The 17,981-nt window shown below is 40.0% G+C and overlaps 1 protein-coding gene across 16 annotated transcripts in view; it reads right to left on the bottom strand.

Moving 5' to 3' along the window:
• The window catches only part of LOC145531810 (ankyrin repeat domain-containing protein 26-like), a 278,301-nt gene that overhangs the window by 24,676 nt on the left and 235,644 nt on the right, over positions 1-17,981 (bottom strand). For 8 of the 16 annotated variants that reach the window (XR_014072771.1, XM_081555327.1, XM_081555328.1 and 5 more), the window contains 5 exons: positions 9,985-10,067; positions 5,267-5,418; positions 3,634-3,804; positions 1,853-1,886; positions 1,438-1,573 (listed from right to left, as the gene is read on the bottom strand). Coding sequence is in view for 14 of the 16 variants with exons in the window: in XM_081555327.1 (XP_081411453.1) it covers positions 1,438-1,573; positions 1,853-1,886; positions 3,634-3,804; positions 5,267-5,418; positions 9,985-10,067 (576 nt within the window). In the remaining 2 variants the exon portion in view is untranslated. Of the gene's footprint in view, positions 1-1,437; positions 1,574-1,852; positions 1,887-3,633; positions 3,805-4,928; positions 4,989-5,266; positions 5,419-9,984; positions 10,068-17,981 lie in introns of all 16 variants that reach the window. The other 8 variants (XR_014072772.1, XM_081555320.1, XM_081555321.1 and 5 more) reach the window with 3 other exon arrangements.

Raw genomic sequence — 17,981 nt, 5'->3', positions numbered from 1 at the left:
GAGTTCTATGATAACATAACAGAACTTGACACAGATTGGGTCCAGGAAAGAGTTCCCTGGGGAAGAGATGTCACACTGAGCAATGAAGGATGAGCGGGAAGTAGTGAGCAGAGTAGGAGGAACAAGCCTGGGGTCAGTCTCCAGCCGCCATATGTTTCTAACCAAGACAGAGGGAGCAGCTACCGATTTACCTTCCTGAGTGGAGCAAGAAAGAACAACGCGGACAAAATAGTTAAACGATGATTTTCATGACAAAGGCCTTCAGGGAATGAAGGACAATGATCCCGGAAACACAGGCAGGAGGTTACCCTAAGGAACGCCCCAGCTCACGGCCTGGAGAGAATTTCCAGGCCCCTACACGAGGAGAAGGAAAGGCAGCTGAGCCCACTGGAGGTGATGAAGCTGAGAGTCTTGGGAAACCAACGTGGGCAGAGATCACAGGTCAGAACCGTGGAGAGGAGGGAGTGGGACACAGAAGAAGGACCCTGGAGATCTGAGGAGGAGCCCCTCGGGTATCAAGCAGAGGAACGAACAGTGCACATGTGTGAGAAACCACCTGAGACCAGGGAGAAGCCAGCTGAAAAGACTACAGGAAACCGTGCCTGGTGCTCACTCACTCCCAGGCATTCTACCTATTCTCCTGAACCAGGCTGGAAAAACTACTTACCGGCAGGATGAACAGGGTAGTCAGCAAGGTCTTGCCTCCAAGGCAGGAAATAATCAGCCCTAGCCCCAGGGCCCCTCTGGATGCACCTAACAAATCAAGAGAAGCAAGAGCACAGAAGGATCTCTGGAAAACTCTCAATATTTGGAAACTAAATCACACGGATCTAAATAACCCTTGAATCAAAGAGGTCACGAAAAGAGAAAGTACAAAGTATTTTAAACTGAAGGAAAATGAAAACGTTAAGACCAGCAGACATTTTAGGAAACTGACAAGCTGATTCTAAAATTCAGTAGAAAGAAGGGTAAAAACTAAAACCAGATGGAACTACACAATTGTGACCTTTAACCGCACAGCAAAGAGAGGCAACAGTTGGGCTTGAAGCAAGGGGGGTAGCATGATGAAACCTGAATGTTTAAAAATAGGCAATAATTACAGTTGCTGTGCAGACCGAGGTTCTGCCAGGTGGAGGGGCAGGTAAGAAGTCCTGAGATTATTTCAGTTACTCTAGAAGGAAAATGATGCTGACCTGACCGTGGGTGAAGGCATAGGAAAGAAGAAGAGTCAACAGAAGGTACAGTGAGTGAGAAGGATCATAGGCCTGTGGCTCAGAGTACACACTCACTTTCATGTCCTTTTAATGCAAGACATACTTCTGAGATGCACAGCACTGTAACATATCCCTGGCTCTAGAGAAGTACTGACAAGGTGTGCATATATCACTACTCAACACACAGACAGGCTTTCTGTTAACATTTACACTGCGGTCCTACCTTTACACCCCACGTCGAGAGGTTCTACTTGCAACATGGAATTCGTAGAGTAAAGCACGTCGCCATCCTCAGAAACAGTCTCAGACGACCGAGTTAGGTCATGCAGGTCATTCCCGTAATTAATTTGTTCTTTGACCTACACATAAATAATACAGTTTCACAATGTCCTTAAAATATGTATAAAATATACTGAGTGTACAGAGGTGATAAATCTCTGTATCAAAACAAAAACAGACGTTTCTTAAAAGAAGACATTTTTATCAAAAGGATAACTTTATCAACAGTGTTTCTAAATGATGTGTGCAAAGTAAACTTCCCTACAACAAAGGAAGGTTTTCTATTTTACCACTATTCCTTTTACAAAGTATTTTCGACAAGGATAATATTTTTGAAAGTTCATTTTTTTTTACTATACCTTCTTCTTTTCATACGGTGTTTTCCTTGCAGGCCTAAAAGAACAAATGATTCTTTTCAGGCTAATATTAGATATTCAAAAATACAAACAATACCTAAACTTTTCTTTTTTATACAAACTCTGCATTGGTAAGTAATTGTCTATAAAGGATGCAGAAATAAGTAAGAGCAGCATTAAAGGACACAGAAAATATATTAGTAATATTAATAAAGTATTAAAGTAGATCCAAGGGAAAGGAAAAGCATAAAGTTACCTGCGTTGTGTGATAGGAAACAGTATACCAGTGTCTTTTGCACCTGTCCTTTTCAGTAAGAACTTTTATGGCAATACGACCTATCTGGAAGGTATCCCTTCAGTCCTTCTAAGAAAGAAACCCATTGGAGTAACCAAGATATTAGCTTTTTGAGGACGTCCTATGCATCGGCCAGGCATTATTAGAAATGCTTGATGTGTCTTAAGGGCATGTTGATCCTCGCAGTCACTCTGGGAGACAGGATAGGAAGGAAGACATGGAGCGCACAGAGGCTGAGGAACGTGCCCGAGCCCACTCAGCATGTCACCAACAGACCCAGAATCCAAACCCAGGGAGTCTGGCTGCCACACTGCTCTTCTAGACTATGCTGAGAAAGTAATATTGAAAAGTCTTTTTAAGTAATACACTAGCAAATGAATCTATAGTATCATTTCAGGTCTAGCTATAGCTATAAATGACGATTTCTGAAACTTAAAACATATTTCTCAAAAATTAAAAAGACTTCAGAGGTAGGCAAGACTGGAAATCTACTGTCAATAAAGTTTTGTTTTTTGTAAAGAAATTCATCGATAGGCATTCATTCAACCATTCTGCTGTTTCTTCATGCATCTGACATACATGTATTGAGCACACAATATGTGTTAATGACCTGCTTAGTACAGGAAGCACGGTTTTTGTCATTTAGATCTTTATCATCCAAAAGGAATAATTTGTGAAAGAAACTGTTAATAATTTTTTTTCTATTGAATATAAATAAAATCTTCCCTTTCCTCTGGAATCTATAAACAACTGTGAAGTTAATATGATGTGATGTTTCAGAGTACCTTACAAAATCATAGCTGCTCACCATGTTACTATCAACTAGAATCATCAAGAAATGACCATATCCTATTCAGTATAGCCTAAGTGTTTGTAAATTCACAATTATGTAATTTTTGAAAATCTATATATGATAGAATTAACTTAAGTAATCATCTGCATATTCCATTACACAGGAATATTACACTTCAGACCAATGAAAAAGCCCTTACCATAAAACTATACATGAACAGAAGTATTATGTAGAATTAGTTTACTGTAATACTTTAAAGATAATGTCATATAACCAATAAGCTTTCTAGTATGGAAATGCAAACAAGATTAAACTAAATAAATACGACTTCTGCTGGCTCATTTCCAATAGCATATATACTCTAAAAGCTCCCTTCTTAACATAAAATAAGAAACGACTTTGAACTCCACATTCCACTTCAGTTACCATCCAGTTCTTCATTGCCTGTCCCAGTAACATTTCCTAAGGGATGTTTACGTGTATTCACTACAGTCCAGCTTCCAAGGGGACTATTTACTGAAATGACTTCTGGCCAAAGGCACTGGTTCTCACCTTAACCTTTCAGCAGTGTTCGTCCACTAGAGTTGAGCAATCTCTTGTCTTGGCCTGAGCACTGTATAACGCTGCTCTATTTCCAGAAGAAGTATTCAGTGCTTATATTTCTCCCCCTACAAACAAGGAATCTGTAGCATGTACCTGTCATCACCCTGATCCACTTCCCTTAAAACGCTGTCATCATTCACGTGCAGCAGATCACCAGTCAGTGAATCGGTCTTTTCAAATATTGGTGCAATCACACGTTCTTCCGGTGTCCGTTTGTCATTGTTCTTTTTCTTTACTCTCTTCCTGTGCACGCCAGGATTGCTACTTTAAAAAGTCCACAAAAAAACCCCAATGTTTTCTAATAATTCAACGGATAAAGAATAAAAAAAACAGTTCTTGTAAAATGCCAACTCTTACCCATCTTAAGTCTTTGATTAACTCACAAAAAAGTTATGAAGCACCAACCACATGCAAAAAACCAAATTCTTCCTTCAAACACAGATATAAAATTATGAGACAATATGATATATAAAAGTTGACATATGAAAGTGACCAGTGAAATAAGGAAGGATTTGCAGAAGAAGTGAAGAGAGGAGGTCATGAGAAACAGAAAAGGGAAAAAATCTTTCTACTTGGAGGTTTGAATGTGATCACCAACATCAGGCACAGGGCATCTAGGTTGCTTCCTAGGAACCTGGAAGGAAGAGTACAAAATACATGGAAGAAAGCAGAGAGATGCATCTGGAAAGACATTGAGAAGAACCTCAAGGGCTACACTGAAAACCTGGAGTCCACTGGCTAAGTGCCTTGACTCTTAGACATGGGAGTCATAATTAGATTTACACTATATTTTTCATTTTGCTACTAAATATAATAATGGTGAATTTAGGGATTTCCCTGGTGGTTCAGTGCTTAGGAGTCCACCTGCCAATAAAGGGGGCAGGGGTTCGATTCCTGGTCAGGGAAGATCCCGCATGCCATGGTGCAACTAAACCGTGCTCCACAGCTACTGAAGCCAGCACCCTAGAGCCCACGCTCAGCATCAGGAGAAGCCACCACACTGTGAAGCCCAAGCATTGCGGCAGCAAAGACCCAGCACAGCCAAAAATAAATTAAAAAGAGAATTCAGAGAAAAAAGTAACACTTAATTTAGGTGGTATTTTAAATGACATGAGGCACATACACCATGAAAGAAGAAATCAAGGAAGTATCTGGCCAAGGGAGGAGAGTTTACTTTTAAACCACCTGCATGATGTGGTGACAGCAGCATCATGGCTGAAAGACCAATGCCTCATCGGTTCTCCCGCCACCAACAGTAATTTGGCCTTCATCCATGGACATACTCAAAGCGCTAGGAGAAAAAACCCTGCCAACCAAGAGTCCTCTAGCCAGAAACGTTGTCTTTCAGAAATGAAGGAGAAATAAAAACTTTTCCAGACAAAGCAAACCTGAGGGAGTTCATCACCACTAGTCCCGCCTCATAAGAATTGCTGAAAGAAGTCCTCAGACTGAAATGAAAGGATGTTCATTAGTGACAAAACAAATTTAAATATACAACACACTGATTAAGGCAAGTATGCAGTCAAATCCAGAATACTCTAATATGTAACATGGTGGTATGTTAACAAAGGAACTCTAGTAATAAGGCTAAAGGAGAAGAGTATTAAAAATAACTATGTCTCTAGTGAAATATAAAATCTGTACATCACAAACATTAGCTCAAGTTAGAAATTATTTTATAGGAAAATAACAAGTGACCTGCTGGTAAATATTGCTATAGGATTACCTATCAGAACCTTCATTCTCCATAGCAGGAAACTCCTGGTTGCTGTTTCCTCCACTCCTTCTCTGCTGAATCAATCCACTCTCATCAGCAGCATCGCATATGTTGTCTGATACTTCCACTTCACTACTTTTGTGCTTCTTTTCTTCTTCAACCTTTAATGAAAGCCTGACACTAAGAATAATTGTTACTTCTTCATTATAAAGATCTTTGTTTTCAATTTTATCATTTGCCTCAGCGTCTGCCCTGAATTTAAGTGATAAAAATATTTTTGTGTTTATTTTATCACTTACAATCCACTGACATTTTTGTAAAATCTGCTCCTTTCTGTTTGAGGAAATGAAACAAAATTCCCAAAATTTCAAAAACGGTTTTCTTAATAAGATGCAATTATTCATATTCAGTCTTCCCCATCTGACTGGCAGAGACAGACAAATAAAAAGACAAAGACACAAAATCTGTCCTGTTTGGTCTCTACCACCTGCATTTTCCATTAAACAGCCAGATGTAGAGGATGTAACACCTTCGTGCCTCAGAAAGGAAACATTCTTCTCTTTGAACTAAAGCTATTCTTTCCCCTCTGCCTTTTATAATTCTTTTTTCACTTGGATCGGGGAGATAGCAAAAAAGTGTTCATTAAATTAAATGAATGAAAGTTTACCAAAACACAAGGAGCAGAATGAAACTGAGGAGTTGATAGTTCATGTGGAATTCTGGAATAAAAGTAATGCTTCCCAATTCCACATTCAATAAGCATCAAACCTTACAGCTAGAGGGAATAGAAATAATTACCTATTCAGTTCAGTTCAGTCACTCAGTTGTGTCCAACTCTGTGCGACCCCATGAATCGCAGCATGCCAGGCCTCCCTGTCCATCACCAACTCCCGGAGTCTACCCAAACCCATGTCCATCGAGTCGGTGATGCCATCCAACCATCTCATCCACTGTCGTCCCCTTCTCCTCCTGCCCCCAATCCTTCCCAGCATTAGGGTCTTTTCTCATGAGTCAACTCTTCGCATGAGGTGGCCAACGTATTGGAGTTTCAGCTTCAACATCAGTCCTTCCAATGAACACCCAGGACTGATCTCCTTTAGGATGGAATGGTTGGATCTCCTTGCAGTCCAAGGGACTCTCAAGAGTCTTCTCCAACACCACAGTTCAAAAGCATCAATTCTTAGGCGCTCAGCCTTCTTCACCGTCCAACTCTCACATCCATACATGACCAATGGAAAAACCACAGCCTTGACTAGATGGACCTTTGTTGGCAAAGTAATGTCTCTGCTTTTAAATATGCCATCTAGGTTGGTCATAACCTTCCTTCCAAGGAGTAAGCGTCTTTTAATTTCATGGCTGCAATCACCATCTGCAGTGATTTTGGAGCCCCCAAAAATAAACTCTGACACTGTTTCCATTGTTTCCCCATCTATTTCCCATGAAGTGATGGGACCAGATGCCATGATCTTAGTTTTCTGAACGTTGAGCTTTAAGCCAACTTTTTCACTCTCCTCTTCCACTTTCATCAAGAGGCTCTTTAGTTCTTCTTCACTTTCTGCCATAAGGGTGGTGTCATCTGCATATCTGAGGTTATTGATATTTCTCCCGGCAATCTTGATTCCAGCTTGTGTTTCCTGCAGCCCAGCGTTTCTCATGATGTACTCTGCATATAAGTTAAGTAAGCAGGGTGACAATACATAGCCTTGACGTACTCCTTTTCCTATTTGGAACCAGTCTGTTGTTCCATGTCCAGTTCTAACTGTTGCTTCCTGACCTGCATGCAGGTTTCTCAGCAGGTCAGATGGTCTGGTATTCCGATCTCTTTCAGAATTTTCCACAGTTTGTTGTGATCCACACAGTCAAAGGCTTTGGCATAGTCAATAAAGCAGAAACAGACGTTTTTGTGGGGCTCTCTTGCTTTTTCGATGATCCAGCGGATGTTGGCAATTTGATCTCTGGTTCCTCTGCCTTTTCTAAAACCAGCTTAAACATCTGGAAGTTCACGGTTCACGTATTGCTGAAGGCTGGCTTGGAGAATTTTGAGCATTACTTGACTAGCGTGTGAGATGAGTGCAATTGTGCGGTAGTTTGAGCATTCTTTGGCATTGCCTTTCCTTGGGATTGGAATGAAAACTGACCTTTACCAGTCCTGTGGCCACTGCTGAGTTTTCCAAATTTGCTGGCATATCGAGTGCAGCACTTTCACAGCATCATCTTTGAGGATTTGAAATAGCTCAACTGGAATTCCATCACCTCTACTAGCTTTGTTCGTAGTGATGCTTTCTAAGGCCCACTTAACTTCACATTCCAGGATATCTGGCTCTAGGTGAGGGATCACACCATCATGATTATCTGGGTCATGAAGATCTTTTTTGTACAGTTCTTCTGTGTATTCTTGCCACCTCTTCTTAATATCTTCTGCTTCTGTTAGAATTATCTACTATTGCCCCACTATTTACCAAAAACAGCAATAAAATCAAAAAATATTCAAGGTTTTGTTTAAGGCCCCTAAACTGGCAGGCCCTAGCATTTTATGGCACCAAAAGAGATGATACAATTCTGGAACACTGAATGTGATACATTACCAAATAATTCATCAGATTAATCAGATAAGTTAAAAGCATGATTTTGGCACAGTAATTCATTGCCTTAGTTGGGGGTAGGGATCATCTCCCTTTTTTTCTTTTACAGGAGAATACATAGAGGTTTATTTTTGTTTCTTTTTTTTGTTTTTTTTGTCTGTTGTTCAAACTTAGTCAAAGCACCTCTTATACAAAAGTGCAAACAAACAATTTAAGAAACCTATTACGGAAGAAAGAAAAATCTCACAGCATCTCAAAACTCGGTCTTCTCCTTTGTAAATAAACACTTAATTTTTTTTTTCTTTTTTGCTCAGGGTTTATACTACCTATGGGCTTCCCTGGTGGCTCAAATGTTAAAGAATCCACCTTCAATGTGGGAGACCTGGGTTCGATCCCTGGGTTAGGAAGATCCCCCAGAGAAGGGAACAGCTACCCACTCTGGTATTCTTTCTGGCCTGGGGAACTCCATGGACAGAGGAGCCTGGCAGGCTACAGTCCAAGGGTTCGCAAAGAGTTGGACATGACTGAGCAACTTTCACAAACACACACAACTATGTAACAAAATCACACATGTCAAAACTTTCTACATTTTAGTAAACAGCATAATGGAAAGGTCTGTCTCAAAAGAAACATCTAAGAGTGCCAATTAAAGCACGTGTGGGAGCACGTGTATTTGTTATTAAAAAGATCATGAAGCGGCCATGCTGGAAACCTATGTGCCCAGTGACTGCGGAAAGCAAAGAAGATCACACATATTCAACCACAGTGAAGAGATTAGAGGGAACACGTGTTCATGTCCCATCTCTCAGTCAGTCCTTTCTTCCTGATCTATGGAAATACAACTTATATTTAACCCAACAGAGTTAAAGGGAAAAAAAAATGCAAAACCCTAGCTGATTATACTTCTTAAGCAATTTCCTTGGTGCTTATTCTGGCTCAGAAGATCACACGGTACATAGCTAAATGAGTTTCCCAGTCCATATGAAAGACTGACAGAGAAGAATTAGATATTAGAATTGATTGAAGGACAAAAGCCATGAAAATAGTTTCCTGAATTCCTATTATTGAGATAATAATCGATTTCTACACAATTACCTCTTTGGATGTCCCCGCTTTATTCATAAGTGGAAAATCAAAATGGACCACATCATCAAGAAAGAGAAAAACCAAAGCAAGAGAAAATGAAGCTCCACCTCTTTTGGAATTTGAATTTTCTCTTTTTCCAGAGCCAGCAACTCTACTTGTAACATGTCTATTTCACTCTTAAACCTCTGCATATCCTTCTCTAATTATTCATTTACATATACTTTAGATGCGCTGTGACTATTAGGTGGAGAAGAATTCCCATTTTCTAATTCAGGTTTCATGCTTTTATTGTCACTAGCACTGCAATTATCTGCATGCACTGGCTTCTGGAACCAGTCTTGTATTGCTTTATTTTTCAGATCAGTATTTTAACAACAGCAAGGGGAATGTGAATTTTTATTTGAATTATATGTTTCATCTTACCAGAGCAGACAAGCCACAGGCTAGAATGACATGCCTGTCCCATGTCTAATTTCCGATTAGCGGGATCTTGCCTCATATTTTGTGGCATTTGCTTATCAACGTCTTGGTCTTTCACTTCGACTGTAACTACCAGCTCTCCTACTTTTTTATTTTCTGTATCATTATCAAAAATCTCCTCAATTTTGATAAACACATGTTCAATGTCTAGTTGATAATTTTCAAAGTCTACTTTATTTTCAGGGAAACAAAGCTTTCAAGATGACCGACAAGTCTATCCAAGGGACCCAGAGTTTACAGGCCACAGAAAAACATTTTTGAGACTGGGTTCTTTTTGTTCAGGAAATGCTTGGAATACTAGAGAGACAGATACTCCAAATGCATCTTTTTCCTCACAATCAGGAATATAATTTGTGAGATTAGGAGATATTTCCTTTTTGTTTGCTCCTTCTTTAGATCATGTAGTGGATCTTCCTCAGGACAAACGGTAAGTTTGTATTCCTCACAAATTTCACTGAACTTTTGCTTTAATTCATTTGTGATGGGTTTTAACTTACCTTTCCATTCTAATTTGTCTTGTTGGATACACATTTTCTCATACAGTACTACACCAAAAATCAAATTTACAGTTTTACATACCTGTGAATGGTTATTTTCATCTTCATCAAGTTTTTCTTGTTCTTCCTCTGTTATCATTTCCAAGTCTAGTTCTCTTGACAGATCTGCATGTTTAGTTAAAATTACTTAGAATGTTTAGATAAAGACATAATCCTCATTTAAAACATAGATCTAAAATATTGTGTCAAATGACAGATTAAATCAAACTTATTCTTCTGTTGAATATTTACTTCTTTAAGAACTACTTCCGGGGGGCGGGGCTAAGATGGCGGAGGAATAGGACGGGGAGACCACTCTCTCCTCCACAAATTTATCGAAAGAACATCTGAACGCTGACCAAACTTCACAAAACTACTTCTGAAGGCTGGCTGAGGACGTCAGGCTTCCACAAAAACTGCGCATTATCTTCAAAAGAGGTAGGAGAAATTATAAAAGATAAAAAGAGAGACAAAAGAGTTAGGGACGGAGACCCGTCCCGGGGAGGGAGTCGTAAAAGAGGAGGAATTTCCAAGCACCAGGAAACCCTCCCACCGGCGGGTGTGGGGGAGGATTTTTTATCTCGGAGGGCAACGTAACTGGGAGGAAAAAATAAATAAAATCCACAGATTACGTGCCTAAAGCAACTCCCAGCAAAGAACCCCAGACGCTCGCATCATGCGCCACCAACAAGTGGGGGCTGAACGGAGAGGAGCGGGCGGCATTGCCTAGGGTAAGGACCGGGCCCGAGTGCCCCGAGGGCAATCTGAGGGAGCTAACGTGAGATAGTAACCTAAACTGTGGGACAGCGAGAGAGAGAGAGAACTATCCCGCGAAAAGCCCAACTCTAAGGCACTGCCGGCCCGCTCACAGAACAAAGGACTGAGCGATACCAGAGGAGAGCTAGCCGGCTGCGGACCGCCCCATCCCCCGCCGGACACAGCGGGCAGGCGGGGCCCGCCAGAGCCGGAAAGGGGCAAACTCGGCCCCAGAGAGGGCACCCCCTACCAAACTGCAAACAGGCTCCCAGTTACTAAGCAAAGACTGCCTGAGATCCCGGAGGGTCGACAGCCGCCGGGAGGGTCGCAGCCAGAGACCAGCTCCCCAGAACTGACACAAAGCACACCGGAGCCGGGCGCGCCCGTAAACCGAGGCGGGGACCAGGGAGGTGATAAGCTGCACCGCCCCAACAGGGGAGAGCGCGTTCGCCAAACTCCTGGCCGCCTGGGCAGCTCCGACCGGGAACGGCACAAGCCGCGGGCGAAACCGAGTCTGCGCCTTTGTGGAGTAACCGGGAGCCTGAACCTGAGCGGCTTAGACCTGGGAAGTGCACGCAGCTCAGGGCCCGCTCCCCGGCCGAGTAACCTGAAGCCTGAGCAGGGTAGACGGGGAAAGCACACGCGCCGTGAGCAGGGGCGAACCCAGTGCGGCCGAGACACTGCGAGCTTACCACACACACGCCAGATTTGCAGTGTTCCTTCCTCCCCACAGCACGATTGAACAAGCGAACCTAAAGAGATCACCTCCACCGCTTTGTTGCAGGGCGGAAATTAGATACTGAAGAGATCTCCAAACAGAAGCCAAATAAACAGAGGGAAGCGCTTTGGAAGGGACAGGCCAACAGATTAAGATCCCTGTAGTTAATACCGACTGCATTGAAAAGGACCTATAGATCTTGAAAAGTATAAGCAGGAATAAGGATCTATCTAAAACTGAGCAGATCCCACACTGCTCACAACACCTCCAGAGAAAGTCCGGGATATATATATTTTTTACTTTTTTTTTTTTTTTAATTTAAAAAAAAAATTTTTTTTTCTCTTCTTTCCTTTTTCTTCAAGTCCTCTATTACACCTTTAACTTTCATTTTCATAACCCACTATTAACTTGCAAAAAAAAAAAAACCCTATTTTTGAAGCAAACTACATACATATATCTTATACCTTTTGTGTTTTCTTTTTTTTAATGTTTTTTTTCCTGTTCTACATTTTTTTACTGTTTCTTTTTTTACTGTTTTACTGTTTTTTTTTTCTTTTTACACTGTTTCCTTTTTTTTTTATATTGTAAGTTTTATAAGAGTCTAACCTCTACTCTAGATTTTTAATCTTTGTTTTACATATTTGATATCAACTTTGTACATTTAAGAACCCAATCTTTAGGACCCATTTTTACTCAGGAGTGTGATCACTGGCCTGATCACTCTCTCCCCCTATTGATGCTCTTTCTTCTCCCTCAGGGAACCTCTATCTCCCACCCTCCTCCTTCTCTTCTCAACCCAATTCTGTGAATCTCTGAGGGTGTTCTGGGTACCGGAGAACACTTCAGGAACAGGATACTGCCCAGATCTCTCTCTCCCCTCTTAATTCCTCCCTTTCTACTCATGCTCACCTCTGTTACCTTCCTCCCCTCTCTCTATGTATCTCTGTGAATCACTCTGAGGGTTCCAAACTGTGGAAAGCACAGAGGGAAGTGCTTACTGGCTAGACTGCTCTCTCCACATTTGAATTCCCCTCTTCCCCTCCTGGTCACCTCAACCCCCCCCCCCCCACCTCATCTCTCCATGTAACTCAGTGAACCTTTCTGGGTATTCCTCACTGTGGAGAATCTTTTCACCATTAACCTAAAAGTTTTATTATTGAGGCTGTATGGAAGGAGAAGTCTTGAGGCTACTGCAAGAATAAGACTGAAAGCCAGGGGAAATATTAATTAATAAGAGACCATCCAATAGCCTCCATAAATTCACTGAAACCAAGCTCCACCCAAGAGACAATAAGTTCCAGAGCAAGACATACCACGCAAATTCTCCAGCAACGCAGGAACATAGACCTGAGCATCAATATACAGGCTGCCCAGAGGCACACCAAATCCATAGACATCTCAAAAATTAATACTGGTCACTCCATTGCACTCTAGAGAGCAGAAATCCAGTTCCACCCACCAGAACACCGACACAAGCTCCCCCAACCAGGAAGCCTTGACAAGCCACCTGTCCAACCCCAACCGCAGTGAGGAACCTCCACAACAAAGAGGAACTTCATACTACCAGAATACAGAAGGGCCACGCCTAACACAGCAATCTAAACAAGACGAAAAGACAGAGAAATACTCAGCAAGTAAAGGAAAATGAGAAATGCCCACAAAGCCAAACAAAAGAGGAGGAGATAGGGAATCCATCTGAAAAAGAATTTAGAATAAGGATAATAAAAATGATCCAAAATCTTGAAAGCAAAATGGAGTTACAGATAAATAGCCTGGAGACAAAGATTGAGAAGATGCAAGAAATGTTTATCAAGGACTTAGAAGAAATAAAAAGGAGTCAATATAGAATGAATAATGAAATAAAGGAGATAAAAGACACTCTGGAGGGAACCAACAGTAGAATAACGGAGGCAGAAGATAGGATAAGTGAGGTAGAAGATAGAATGATGGAAATAAACGAAGCAGAGAGGAAAAAAGAAAAAAGAATCAAAAGAAATGAGGAAAACCTCCGGGACCTCTGGGACTATATGAAACGCCCCAACATTCGAATCATAGGAGTCCCAGAAGAAGAAGATAAAAGGAAAGGCCATGAAAAAATACTCGAGGAGATAATAGTTGAAAATTTCCCTAAATTGAGGAAAGAAATAGTCACAGAAGTCCAAGAAACCCAGAGAGTTCCAAACAGGATAAACCCAAGGTGAAACACCCCAAGACACATATTAATCAAATTAACAAAGATCAAACACAAAGAACAAATATTAAAAGCAGCAAGGGAAAAACAACAAATAACACACAAGGGGATCCCCATAAGGATAACAGCTGATCTTTCAATAGAAACCCTTCAGGCTAGAAGGGAATGGCAGGACATACTTAAAGTAATGAAAGAGAATAATCTACAACCCAGATTACTGTACCCAGCAAGGATCTCATTTAGATATGAAGGAGAATTCAAAAGCTTTACAGACAAGCAAGAGCTGAGGGAATTCAGCACCACCAAACCAGCTCTCCAGCAAATGCTAAAGGATCTTCTCTAAACAGGAAACACAGAAAGGATGTTTCAACACGAACTCAAAACAACAACGTAAATAGCAACGGGATCATACTTATCAATAATTACCTTAAATGTAAATGGGTTGAATGCCCCAACCAAAAGACAAAGGCTTGCTGAATGGATACAAAAACAAGACCCCTATATATGCTGTCTACAAGAGACCCACCTCAAAACTAGAGACACACACAGGCTGAAAGTGAAAGGATGGAAAAACATATTCCATGCAAACGGAGACCAAAAGAAAGCAGGAGTCGCAATACTCATTTCAGATAAAATAGACTTTAAAATAAAGGATGTGAAAAGGGACAAAGAAGGACACTACATAAAGATCAAAGGATCAATTCAAGAAGAAGACGTAACAATCATAAATATATATGCACCAAACATAGGAGCACCACAATATATAAGGCAAATACTAACAAGTATGAAAGGGGAAATTAACAATAACACAATAATAGTGGGAGACTTTAATACTCCACTCACGCATATGGATAGATCAACTAAACAGAAAATTAACAAGGAAACACAAACTTTAAATGATACAATAGACAAATTAGATTTAATTGATATTTACAGGACTTTCCACCCCAAAACAATCAATTTTACCTTTTTCTCAAGTGCACATGGAACTTTCTCCAGGATAGATCACATCCTGGGCCATAAATCTAGCCTTGGTAAATTAAAAAAAATTGAAATCATCCCAGCCATCTTCTCTGACCACAATGCAGTAAGATTAGACCTCAATTACAGGAAAAAAACTATTAAAAGTTCCAACATATGGAGGCTAAAAAACACGCTTCTGAATAACCAACAAATCACAGAAGAAATCAAAAAAGAAATAAAATTATGCATTGAAACGAATGAAAATGAAAACACAACAACCCAAAACCTATGGGACACTGTAAAAGCAATACTAAGGGGAAGGTTCATAGCAATACAGGCGTACCTCAAGAAACAAGAAAAAAATCAAATAAATCAACTAACTCTACACCTAAAGCAACTAGAGAAGGAAGAAATGAAAAACCCCAGGGTCAGTAGAAGGAAAGAAATCTTAAAAATTAGGGCAGAAATAAATGCAAAAGAAACAAAAGAGACCATAGCAAAAATCAACAAAACTAAAAGCTGGTTTTTCGAGAAGATAAACAAAATTGATAAGCCATTAGCCAGACTCATCAAGAAACAAAGGGAGAAGAATCAGATCAACAAAATTAGAAATGAAAATGGAGAGATCACAACAGACTCCACAGAAATACAAAGGATCATAAGAGACTACTACCAACAGCTATATGCCAATAAAATGGACAACTTGGAAGAAATGGACAAATTCTTAGAAAAGTATAACTTTCCAAAACTGAACCATGAAGAAATAGAAGATCTTAACAGACCCATCACAAGCACGGAAATCGAAACTGTAATCAGAAATCTTCCAGCAAACAAAAGCCCAGGACCAGACGGCTTCACAGCGGAATTCTACCAAAAATTTAGAGAAGAACTAACACCTATCCTACTCAAACTCTTCCAGAAAATTGCAGAAGATGGTAAACTTCCAAACTCATTCTATGAGGCCACCATCACCCTAATTCCAAAACCAGACAAAGATGTCACAAAAAAGGAAAACTACAGGCCAATATCACTGATGAACATAGATGCAAAAATCCTTAATAAAATTCTAGCAAACAGAATCCAACATCATATTAAAAAGATCATACATCATGACCAAGTGGGCTTTATCCCAGGAATGCAAGGTTTTTTTAACATCCGCAAATCAATCAATGTAATACACCACATTAACAAATTGAAAGAAAAAAACCATATGGTTATCTCAATAGATGCAGAAAAAGCCTTTGACAAAATTCAGCATCCATTTATGATAAAAACCCTCCAGAAAGCAGGAATAGAAGGAACATATCTCAACATAATAAAAGCTATATATGACAAACCCACAGCAAACATTATCCTCAATGGTGAAAAATTGAAAGCATTTCCCCTAAAGTCAGGAACAAGGCAAGGATGCCCACTTTCACCACTACTATTCAACATAGTTTTGGAAGTTTTGGCCACAGCAATCAGAGCTGAAAAAGAAATAAAAGGAATACAGATAGGAAAAGAAGAAGTAAAACTCTCACTGTTTGCAGATGACATGATCCTCTACATAGAAAACCCTAAAGACTCTACTAGAAAATTACTAGAGTTGATCAATGAATATAGTAAAGTTGCAGGATATAAAATTAACACACAGAAATCCCTTGCATTCCTATACTCCAATATTGAGAAAACAGAAAGAGAAATTAAGGAAACAATACCATTCACCATTGCATCAAAAAGAATAAAATACTTAGGAATATATCTACCTAAAGAAACAAAAGACTTATATATAGAAAACTATAAAACACTGATGAAAGAAATCAAAGAGGACACAAACAGATGGAGAAATATACCATGTTCATGGATTGGAAGAATTAATATAGTGAAAATGAGTATACTACCCAAAGCAATCTATAGATTCAATGCAATCCCTATCAAGCTACCAATGGTATTTTTCACAGAACTAGAACAAATCATCTCACAATTTGTATGGAAATATAAGAAACCTCGAATAGCCAAAGCAATCTTGAGGAACAAGAATGGAACTGGAGGAATCAACCTGCCTGACTTCAGGCTCTACTACAAAGCCACAGTCATCAAGACAGTATGGTACTGGCACAAAGATAGAAATATAGATCAATGGAACAAAATAGAAAGCCCAGAGATAAACCCACGCACATATGGACACCTTATCTTCGACAAAGGAGGCAAGAATATACAATGGAGAAAAGACAATCTCTTTAACAAGTGGTGCTGGGAAAACTGGTCAACCACTTGTAAAAGAATGAAACTAGAACACTTCCTAACACCGTACACAAAAATAAACTCAAAATGGATTAAAGATCTAAATGTAAGACCAGAAACAATAAAACTCCTAGAGGAAAACATAGGCAAAACACTCTCCGACATAAATCACAGCAGGATCCTCCATGACCCACCTCCCAGAATATTGGAAATAAAAGCAAAAATAAACAAATGGGACCTAATTAAAATTAAAAGCTTTTGCACAACAAAGGAAACTATAAACAAGGTGAAAAGACAGCCTTCAGAATGGGAGAAAATAATAGCAAATGAAGCAACAGACAAACAATTAATATCAAAAATATACAAGCAACTTCTGCAGCTGAATTCCCGAAAAACAAACGACCCAATCAAAAAATGGGCCAAAGAACTAAACAGACATTTCTCCAAAGAAGACATACAGATGGCTAACAAACACATGAAAAGATGCTCAACATCACTCATTATTAGAGAAATGCAAATCAAAACCACAATGAGGTATCATTTCACACCAGTCAGAATGGCTGCTATCCAAAAGTCTACAAGCAATAAATGCTGGAGAGGGTGTGGAGAAAAGGGAACCCTCTTACACTGTTGGTGGGAATGCAAACTAGTACAGCCACTATGGAGAACAGTGTGGAGATTCCTTAAAAAACTGGGAATAGAACTGCCATATGACCCAGCAATCCCACTGCTGGGCATATACACCGAGGAAACCAGAATTGAAAGAGACGCGTGTACCCCAATGTTCATCGCAGCACTGTTTACAATAGCCACGACATGGAAGCAACCTAGATGTCCATCAGCAGACGAATGGATAAGGAAGCTGTGGTACATATACACAATGGAATATTACTCAGCCATTAAAAAAAATACATTTGAATCGGTTCTACTGAGATGGATGAAACTGGAGCCCATTATACAGAGTGAAGTAAGCCAGAAAGAAAAACAACAATACAGTATACTAATGCATATATATGGAATTTGAAAGATGGTAACGATAACCCTATATGCGAGACAGAATAAGAGACACAGATGCATGGAACAATTTTATGGACTCTGAGGGAGAAGGTGAGGGTGGGACGTTCTGGGAGAATAGCATTGAAACATGTATATTATCATATGTGAAACAGAACACCATTCCATGTTC

The sequence above is a fragment of the Giraffa tippelskirchi genome, chromosome 13 (genome assembly GCF_054371585.1).
Source record: "Giraffa tippelskirchi isolate mGirTip1 chromosome 13, T2T-mGirTip1v1.2.pri, whole genome shotgun sequence".
NCBI classification, from domain to species: Eukaryota; Metazoa; Chordata; class Mammalia; order Artiodactyla; family Giraffidae; genus Giraffa; species Giraffa tippelskirchi.
Note: the sequence above shows the minus strand (reverse complement) of the source record. Positions and strands in the feature narration are given on the sequence as shown.